The sequence below is a fragment of the Miscanthus floridulus genome, chromosome 11, assembly GCF_019320115.1.
Source record: "Miscanthus floridulus cultivar M001 chromosome 11, ASM1932011v1, whole genome shotgun sequence".
In the NCBI taxonomy this organism is placed as follows: domain Eukaryota; kingdom Viridiplantae; phylum Streptophyta; class Magnoliopsida; order Poales; family Poaceae; genus Miscanthus; species Miscanthus floridulus.
The window spans coordinates 32,015,063-32,025,569 of NC_089590.1; the positions used below are offsets into that span (position 1 = coordinate 32,015,063).

Sequence of the window (10,507 nt, forward strand, 5' to 3'; positions counted from 1 at the left end):
ATATAGCTAACGCCATGTTTGGTTGGGTTGTGGCTTTTGAAAAAACTATTGTGAGTTGTAGCTTGTGGAAAAGCAGGTGTGGCTTGTGGGCTTTTGAAAAAATCTCAAGGCTGTTTTGTTGCACAGCTGTAGCTTTTTAAAAAGCAGCTATCAGCGGGTTCTATGTGTCAGCCAACCCCACATCTGTCGCATGGTGGCCTGAGGGAGCTCCATCACCGGCCAAGAGCTCCATCATAGGGAGAGAGGGCACCAGCTTCCCAAAGGAGCGCCGCCGCCGGCCCAAAGATGCCGTCGCCGGTGTATGCTCGATGATCCAGATCTAGCCTTGTTTGCTCGAGGGAGGGCGATGGTGTAGGCACTGTCACTGTGGAGGCGGAGAAGGGGTGATCGGTGCTTCGTCGGAGAGGGACGCAGCGGCTTGGGCGGCGGCCGGCCTCGGGCGAGCAGCCTGGGCAGGTGGGCAACCGAGCATAGAGGGGCAGCGAGCCGCCTTGGGGGAAGCGGCTGGTGGGTGTGCCGGCCGGCCCTAGGGGCAGCGACCGGCCAAGGGCGGCAACCTGGGGGCAGCGGCCGGCCGTAGTAGTCGCTGGCGGAACTCCTTGTGTGCTCCCATCGCGTGGTGTTTCTATGGATGGGACGAGATAGAAGAAAAAAACAAATCGTTTTCTTCCATAACCAGTGGCAGGTGGGTAATTTCTTTGAAGTTACCCACCTCCAAATTAGGTGAAAGCAGGGGAACCTGCTTTTGGATTTGTACTGGAGGAAAAGCTGCTTTTGGGCCAAAGCAGCTATGGCTTTGAACCCCTTTGGTTGGCTTTTGACTTTTGTAAAAGCAAAAGCAGGTTGAAAAGCCCAACCAAACAGGGCCTAAATAGAAGTTTAATAAGTGACAAAAAATATAATCTTTATCTGTAGCTCTAATGGACGATAAGATATCATAGATGCGTAGAGCTCGTCAAATGCATTCCGTTTGACTACTCATATGCGTTGTCCAGAGTTGGGATCAAGAAACTACGGGCATCGGAAGATTGAAGGGAAAAAACGATCAATAACCATGTGTACTGTAGCACCGCTACGATACCCGACCATGTTTCTTTTCCATGCCTTTTCGCATCTCTTTCGCCCTTGAGCCGTCGTGTCTCTTATGCACGGGTAAAAGCAAGAAGAAGGAAGAGATGAGCGGGAGAGAAATTAGGGCTTGACCTTGGGTCACGGCCGTATGCGTTCCTCTTCTAAAACCAGTTAGTCATCTTCTTCTCCTTTTGGTTTTTTCTCAATTCCATACTTCCTCCCACTGTTCTTGATGGTGATGATATGTACGGAGTAGATGAAGTTGATGAGACGTGTAGCTTAGGAGATTGCCACAAAGAAGTTGTGTGTATTCGTCATACTCGCTTTTGGAGTAAGATCTATCTTTTTCCCACTATTTTTTAAGGGAATCCGTGTTAGGTTTTACCGAATTCGATGGATTAGTGAATGGGGTTAGGATTCTAATCTCATAATTAAGCCCTATAGTTTTTTCCAGATTGTGTAGTGATTGTTTATATGATGTTTACTGCTTTTTAAGTCTCTAAAAATCATAGAAAAAATACATTTATGTAGCAGACTTCGGTGTCTTTCTTTTGGTGTAGAGATCAAATTTATATCCCTTAAGGCTTAGGAGATTTGATCTTTGCTTGATGATGCATCTGGACAGTATTAGACACATTCAGTTTATCATATCTTAAATCCAGAATCACGTGGTATGATATAAACGAAAGTTGTAGGGAATTTCATAAGCTTTTCATATTGTTAAAGATCATAAATTATGGATCAGTATATCTCGAGTTATGACTGTTTTAGTGCTCTATTGTTGCTCCGTTGTTAGAAAAGTTTGGTTGTTTTGAAGTCTTGTTTTGTGTATCTTAGGCTCTTCGAATTCTAAAAGTAATTTTTGTTAAGATTTCTGGATTGATAACGTTTATGATGTTGGAATTAATATATCTTTAGTTATGAATTTTTGAAGTGTGATGTTCTGTTTTGGTCATCAGAAGTATTCAGTTAAATTCAATGGTTAATTATGCCATCTTGGAAACCTCTTATGCAAAACCGTACGATATACGAAAGTTGTAGATAATGGAGTTGTTCATAATCTTGTAAAATTTGGATGTGTGGTTCAAGTATATGAAAAAGAGAAGAGATAGTGATGTTGTCATGAATTGTAGCGCAAACGGTAGAAGCTTAAATGTCGGGTTTGGGTGTGCTCTAGTGCATAATTGTTGTTGTACTTGTACTTGCTTGTATGATTATGTTAGTACTGAGAATTGCTTGTGATCAAGTGGTAGTACTTTGGAACGTTGATAGTACTTTTGAACTTTTTTGGTAAAGAGGCAAGTGAATATAACGATGGTTTGCTACCGTTTTGGCTTGTTATATTATTTTTATCACCTATAGCATAATTTCTATAATAATTTCATACTACTAATAATCTATTTTTGTTTATTAAATTTTTATTTAATTGTTGCCTTAATAATTCATACTACTAATAATTTCATACTACTAATAATTAGTCATGATGACCCTTCGCAGTTTAATAATATTAATTGAGGTGGAACCTTTCTTAATCATAGTTTTATTGTTGTTGTTGCTCCCGCGTTTTACTTTGCCTATCGTGTTTGCTGCTGACTCTTGTGCTCTTGTGCTCCAGCACGAGGGAAGGGACGTTTAGTGGCATTCTTGGCTTTTTTTTTGCGCATGAGATGTTACACAGATGGGTCATATTTTTTTGGTACCGTCAAAATCATCATCGGAGGTGCCTCTCCAACAATGCTTACAATGCCACAAATCACTGACAATATTTCTAGTTTATTTGGGCAACTTTTTTTATGCATGAAACTTGGGTCTCGCGCTAGTTAGGCGTAGAAATTTTACGGAACTTCTTAAAAATCTGTTCATTTTTATATGGAAAACACAAGAAATAAGAAAAAAAACAGTTCATTTTTTATATGAAAACATAGCAAATAAGAAAAAAAAATCGGAGGCCTTAGCAGCCTAATTTAACACACGCCCATACAATGTACACAGGAATACATTGTGTCTGATCCTTGCAAGAATGAGCTCTATCAAGGTCAACTACTGATGGCCAATAATTTCCGGTAGTTTCCATGCTGAACATGCGTGGTTTTGACTTGTATCCCATTGATTGATGCCGGCTACTGGGAAAGGTACTGTACACGCTAAGCTTTCCAACAGCTCGTGAGACGTTTGAGATTTTCTATATCTCTTGCAATAATTCTTCTGTCTGACCACATCTAATGTCTTTGCAATATAAAATGACAGTCCTAGGCAGATCATCATGTAATCCTCGTCACGCTTACCTTTCCTAATTACTAAACTACTTTTCCATTGCAAATTATGAGACATTTTGACTTTTCTAAATGCATTGCTTTTATTATGCATCTTAACATAGTGTATATCTAAGTGCGTAACCAAAGCTATGTATCTAGAAAATCGCCAAAACATTTTAGGACTTGTTTGGATATACTCCGCCGATTATAATAATCAGATTATATAGTCAAATTTTGATTTAAACATAATTAATTATATGATGGATTATTATAATCAAAACTCTTGATTACCATAATACCATAAGACAGGCGAGACCAGGTTATAAGAGATTATGTGTTTTGAAAGTCCAACTTGTCCCTAACTGATTGTCTAACCTGCCAAACTATAAATAATAAGATATGAATTTCTCACTAGGATCAACCATAATCCATTGATCCAAATACTCTGATTATTGTAATTCATAATCCTAATTATAATAATCCCTATGCATAATCCAAATTATAATAACCCAGCTGTCATCCAAACATGCCTTTATAATTTAGGATGGAGTGGAGGGCTGTTGGCACAAGAAGTGGTCGGAAGAGTAGCGGACACGGGCTCATGTTGCCCTAAATGAGTAACTTATTGGCCTAACTTTTTTTTTGTGAGTAAAGAGAGAGCTTTATTAACTAGGCATGAAGTTTATACAATCAACATTGATCAGGCTTCAACACCCGGCGGTGTTTTCTCCAACCAAGCCTTTGACATTTTACTATGCCTAGCTAAACTAGCAAGAGCATTTCCAACGTTGTTTCCTTCTCTCTTTACACGGGAAATGCGCCACTCATTCAACAAACGAGTGAGCCCCTTTGCCTCCTCTATAACGAAGCCAATCTCCGACCTGTCCTCCTGCGCGCTTCTCATGGCCTCAACTATCCATGCACAGACGCACAGGCCGTTTCGATGATGATCCGAGGCAGTTGCCGCTGGACAGCCCACCGTAATCCTTCGCTGCAGGCCAAAGCTTCTGCTTCGGGTGCACTACCACACCTTCCGTACGTAGTACTTACACGCCGAGAAGGCTACGTGCCTATCACTATTTCATGCAACACAACTCCTACTCCCGCCTCACCCAACTGGCCTACAAAAGCTCCGTCAATGTTGATCTTGATCCAGCCGGAGTTTGGAGGAGACCAGCAAGTGTGCGGTTTGTTTATTTGGTGGCTGCGGTTTCTGGGAATTCTTGCCAGGTGAACTGGCTGTTTGTCCTTGCTGTCCTCACTGGCTAGGGGTTCTTTGCAGACAATCAGACTTTCCCAATAGCTGAGGAAACCTACCGAGTCCACTATATATAAATAATAAGATATGATTTTCTCACTTTAATCAATGATAATCAATCACCATAATCCATTATTGATTCAAATACTTTGATTATGATTATTCATAATCCTAATTATAATAATCCCTATGCATAATCTAAATTATAATAATCAAGCTCTGATCCAAATATGCCTTTATAATTTAGGATGGAGTGCGGACCGAGCCTAGCTCGGGTGGCGAGCCTTGCTCGGTTGGAGGCTGCCGGTCAGAGTTCGATTTCCCCGGGAAGTGAATTTCCGGTCTCGCACCCAAAAAAATCCCCTCGCTGTGCACGCGAGCCTGGTGACTGCGTCGGCTACGGTGCGTCTTCTGGCTGCGTCCGGTCTGATGATCTGTCCCGGTTCACTCGGCCCTTCGGGGCATATGCCAGGATTCAGGGGTTTTCTCGACCGGGGTCATACGGTCCCTTTCTATGACAATGCCGTGAGAACGTTTTTTCCCTCACCGGTCGAGTTTTTTTTTTTAATTTAGGATGGAGTGGAGGGCTATTGGCACAAGAAGTGGTCTGAAAGAGTGGCGGACACGGGCTCATCTATTGGCCCAACTTTTTTTTTGTGAGTAGAGAAGAGCTTTATTAACTAGACATAAAGTTTATACAATCAGCATTCATCCGGACTTCAACACCCGGCGGTGTTTTCTCCCACCAAGCCTCTGACATTTTACTACGCCTAGCTAAACTAGCAAGAGCAAGTGTTTACAAATGTTACGTGGAAGGAAAAAACTGAAACCCAAAAAGTGAAAAAAAGGACTGAAAAAAACACGGAACGGGCAAAAACAGGCACGAAGAAACTCTCCGTACTTTAGCATATCCGTACCAAATTTTATCCAAAAACGAAAAAAAAGGAGCTTTGAAGGCTTTCGAACTGACAAGCAAAACGGCGCTCACTGCCTCGTCAACGTCTTTGTCTTCTTCCTCGCTTCCTTCTCTTTTTCTTCCTCTCCTCCCTCTCTGAATTCCTTGTTCGGTTGTTCCTTCCCACTTCCTCACTCTCGTGCGCGTGTACTACTTCTGAAGCCGCAAGGTCAGAGGAGAGGATCCACCTTTGAGTTCGATTTCGGTGACTCGGGTCCTTCCGCCGCGGGGGATTTGAGCGTTTTCCTTGAGAAAATTGAGTTTCTTCTAGAGTGTTTTTTGTGTTTTCTCTTGAGAGATTCGTGCGAAGGATGTCACCTTCGATCCATTTTCTTGGGTAGTCGAATTGCAGTCCTATATAGCGTCAAAGAATCCAACTTTGACTTCTCCTTGGTGGCTCCTTCTGCTCTGTGTTGTCGACGAGACAATTTGATCTTTATTTAATTGGGTTGGATGCTTGTTCAGGTTGAATAGTTGGAAAGTGTAGCCAGCAGAAGACACCATCAATCCTGGTGATTTTGGTGCTTCTGTGAATAATTGAGGGTCAAATTAGTCATCTGCAGCTCTTACTTCTCGTTTTCCTGAGAGGATTTGGTGAATTTCGGTGGCAGGGCAGAGCTTCCTTCAATCCTCCCTCCTCGTTTTTATGGATTTGGGTGGTTGGGGGTATCTTAACTTTATCCTTGCTGCAAAAAGGCTATAAACTTGGGGGTTCCTGTGATATTCCTTTCTTGGGAGGATTTGATCTTGATTCTGTTAGTTCCTGGCGAGTTGGTTGAGATGAAAGGAGTACTATGCTAACTCTTCGAGGAAAGAATAGTACAGGCAGTACTACTCTGAGGAAAAACTGACACTTCTGTGCTTTCCTTTGGAGGACTGTGTTCTGTTCCTCCAAGAATTTGTGTAAAAAAGGGTGGTAGTTCAGAATTTTCTTTGCACGGGAGAAGCTCAATTCCGCCTTGCAGATCTGAATTGGCCCATGGCGGTGAGTAAATCGTTTCCGATTTTGTGTACTTATCATGTCTTTGACCTCTTGATGTCTTGGTACAGTGTATTACATTTTGATTCAACTGTAAGAAATCTGGAATTGGTCTGTCATGTGATGGCTAATTGACTGGTTAGAAAAGAACTAGTGTAGAATGATATTTTGGTTCTGCCTTGTCTTGCTCAGGCTGGAGAAATTTTTGACATTTTACATCTGGACGTGTTTTCGCTGTAGTTAATTTTAGACATCCTGTCTGGAAGACACAGGGAGACATATGGGACCTATAACTACTGATGAATGAGCAGTGTGCTTAGCTGGTTTGGTAATTATAAACCCACCTTAGTTTGTTCTTGTGGTGATTGGTGTGCTGTGTATGGTAGCCCTTTTTATGCTGTGAGTAATTTTTTTTCTAAGGTTGATATATGGCAGATGCTTTACCAGATAAATCCTTGTTGAAACCAGTGAACTGCAAATGTCACAATTCTAGATCTGAGTGCACCTGACCCAGATTGATATATGGATTATACTCTTCTTTTGCATGTCAGCATGTATCATAGTCATCCCAAATATTTAGGGGGTTTCAGTCCTAGTTTTTTCAGAAATGTTAATGTGAATCTTGCTGTAGAGTATTCAGCATAGTTTGGGATGCTTGAGAACCTTTTTGTCCTTGCTAATTCTTCTCCCACAAAAATGATCCTAGCAACAGATGGATGCTTTTACATGTTTATATATATCATAAATCATAGTCCTCCGAAAGTTGACTAAAGCTACCGATTGATCTGCTCTGTACAGCACCCTGAAATTCCTGCGTTTGGGGATTGGGAAACCACAGGAAACACCCCTTACACACAAAAGTTCGAGGATGCACAGAAGAACAAGAAAACAGGAATTCCTACACAACCAAATGATCCAAGGAGGAACCCAGAACATCCTCGCAAGTCGCCTTTGCATCCAATGGCCTACAAAACCGATCCTCAAGACCAGGGTCCTAGGAACCCACCACCTCGACCGAGACCTGAAACTGACCACCAACGACACTCCGACCGGCCTACTCACCGTGAGCCTGCACCACGAAGACATGCAAATCCTCAGAGAGAACAAGGGAGTAATGCCGGGGCACCAAGGAGCCCCTACAGAACAGCTGTTGGGTCTGCTTCACCAATGCAGCCAAACAACCAATCAAAGCCGAAGCACAGGTTGACTGGAATGCAGACTCCAGAGAGGAGGCCATCTTCAGAGGGGCATGGCCAGCATACACCTGGAAGGAGCAGGATGAAGCCGGGTGGCTATGAGGTAATAATACCTTACTATCTTTCTGTTTTTCAATAATATAATATTTCTATGAATATGGTCTAGAAATGCCTTTAGAGTAATTACTCTTGCTTTGCATTTGTCAATCCAGCCTGAAGAAGAAGTGGCTGTACCACCCTTTGGTGAATGGGATGATGCAAATGCAGCATCAGGTGAAAAGTACACTGGTATCTTCAACCGAGTAAGGGACGATAGGTTGTCACCTACCTCTTCTGCTAGGCAACCATCTACCACCCGTAGCCAGGAGAATAAGGAGCAACAGGTATGCAAAAACGAGTAAAATTGAAAATTCAGTTTATATGTTCAATTCTTCATTCATTTGGTATATGATTGCACACCATATATGTAAATGCACTTATGCAGAAATAGTATCATCATCTCCATGACGTTGATGCTAACTTAATTACGTATTGTATCTGATAGATCATATATAACAAACTAAAGATATTTATGCTATTTGCTTTTAGAACTCTCTGGCATTTAATCTTCCCTATGTTCTCCAGTAGAACATAGCCTGACTATATTAGTGCACTAACATTAGATGTCCACGGCTCATCTATTTTTTTTCTCGAACACGCAAGGGAGCTGTGTATCATTTTATTAAGAAAGAAGAGAGTACACAAGGAGGACAAAGTCCCCCGAAAATACACTCAAAACTCACACTAACACACAGCCACACTACAGCGAGAAGGGTACTAGAAACAAATTGCCTTTTTGAACAGCAAGTGACCAACAAGCTACCAATAAAATTTAATTGTCTTGTAATCAACTATGACTAATTGTCTGGCATTAACAGTCCAATCTGTCCAAGCTATGTGATCTTGAACCTTGATCTGACGACTAAACAATAAATGTTTTCTATATATTTCATTCATATGTTCCTTAAAGATTTAATTTTGTGACCTTAAATTCATTGAAGTATCGATGACAATATTTGTATGCCATACTGCTGGTCGGTCGGTAGCCTTGAGAACAGTTTTTTTTTTTTTGGGGGAACCCACACATCATTATCTGTATTCTGCAAGTAATATATACTGGCAAGTGGCAACTTCGCTTTTTTTCTTTGAAAAAAACTGGCAACTTCATTGTCAATTTCTTATATGATAGATTTGTATTAAGATATGTTACATAATAACATAAATACATAAGCTGCATGATGTGTTAATTATCTTCATTTGTTTGTTTTGATTCATGGCAGCGCAAACACTGAGACATATTCCTTACTGCTCTGTCAATAGTAGTAAACCATTAATCGTGGCATTGTTTTGGTATAGAATGTCAAACTGTTATACCTGTAGATTCTTCAAATGAGTGAATTTCCCTTCCAGATAAATAAACATGAAAAATTAAAACACACAGATAACCTTATTTAAAGTTCCCTAAAACTCCACATGTGATACAGGGATATCTTATCGACTGATCCTTGTCTCTTTTATCTCCAGAAATGTTCTTGCTGCATACTTTGAGAAAACGAGGACATGATCTCAAAGAGTTCTGGACAACTTCCTATACTGCTTCTGTGATGAGATCCCTATCTTGTAACTCTTCCTGTGCTAGTTGTCATGTTTGTTGTTGTTGGTGTGATTATGTATCTGTAATTGGATTGTTCCATTTAAGCTCTTCACTTACATGGAACATATATATGATACCATTTAGATTTGTAAAGTATGGAGTGAGCAATTTCCTTGCGATAATAAAAGATTTATCGAATGGGCTCTGGAGTTCTATAGTTAGTTAATGTGGATATCAGCCAGACACCAACAATGTGCTTTCAGTTTTTTTATTCAAAACCTCCCTTGTTATTCTCAATAGCTATGATCAGATTATAAACAGAAAATTCCATACAAATTAATCATTTGTCCTTTTACTACCATTTTTCTAGTTGGGATCTTCCTGAAGAGCATTTCTTAGTATAATAAACTTTTCCAGAGAGCCTCTAAAAAAATCCTTGAAATTAGGAGATATGTAACTATACTTTTTTTTTCCCAACTGAAACAGGGGGTAGAGGTCCCTACTGCATTAGGAGTTTAGGACATATGCAAATATAAGAGTTCCCCATTTTACATAGGGAAATGACTTAAATTTAGATAAAATAGCAAATGAAACTTTAACATCAAACAATTCTCATACAAGATATGATATAAATGGAACTAAATAGCAGTGTAGCGGCCGCTATAGCGTCCACAATAGCAGTAGCGATCTCTTACCGCTACACTATAACGTAGTGGACTAGATTTAGTAGGATGGAACTTATTTTTTTTCTCAAACTACGCAGGAGCGCTGCGTGTCATTTCATTAAGGTAGAAATAAAAAAACATGAGTCTGGTTAGATCCTACTCGAGTATAAAAACAACACAAACACACATACCAACTTAGCTAAAACAGACACGCCACAAAAAAACGACGACGACCAGGCAACACAGCCTGCCTTATACCCCCAAGGCCGGTGCCCTGACCAAGAGTTCCTGGAGCTTTTTTGCTCCAGCACTACACCAAAGATTGCCCTCAGCAGGATGGAACTTAACAGTCACTATTTGAGGTAATAGACAGCTATAGTGGTCCGCAATTCTTTGTAACGGACACAAATGATTCGAGAGATTATGGGAGTGATGAGGTTGCTACTTCTTACAATAACAACAAATGATGGTTTTATAAACTGTTTTATGTCTCTT

The 10,507-nt window shown here is 40.7% G+C and overlaps 1 protein-coding gene across 1 annotated transcript; it reads left to right on the plus strand.

Annotated features, from left to right (window-relative positions):
- The first annotated feature begins 5,564 nt into the window (after nucleotides 1–5,564).
- On the plus strand, nucleotides 5,565–9,568 carry LOC136492977 (RPM1-interacting protein 4-like). The gene is made up of 4 exons (XM_066488998.1): nucleotides 5,565–6,524; nucleotides 7,317–7,817; nucleotides 7,927–8,097; nucleotides 9,278–9,568. Exons 1-4 carry the CDS (start codon nucleotides 6,519–6,521, stop codon nucleotides 9,299–9,301), a joined length of 702 nt encoding a protein of 233 aa, XP_066345095.1. The 5' UTR covers nucleotides 5,565–6,518; the 3' UTR covers nucleotides 9,302–9,568.
- The last annotated feature ends 939 nt before the right edge of the window (nucleotides 9,569–10,507 follow it).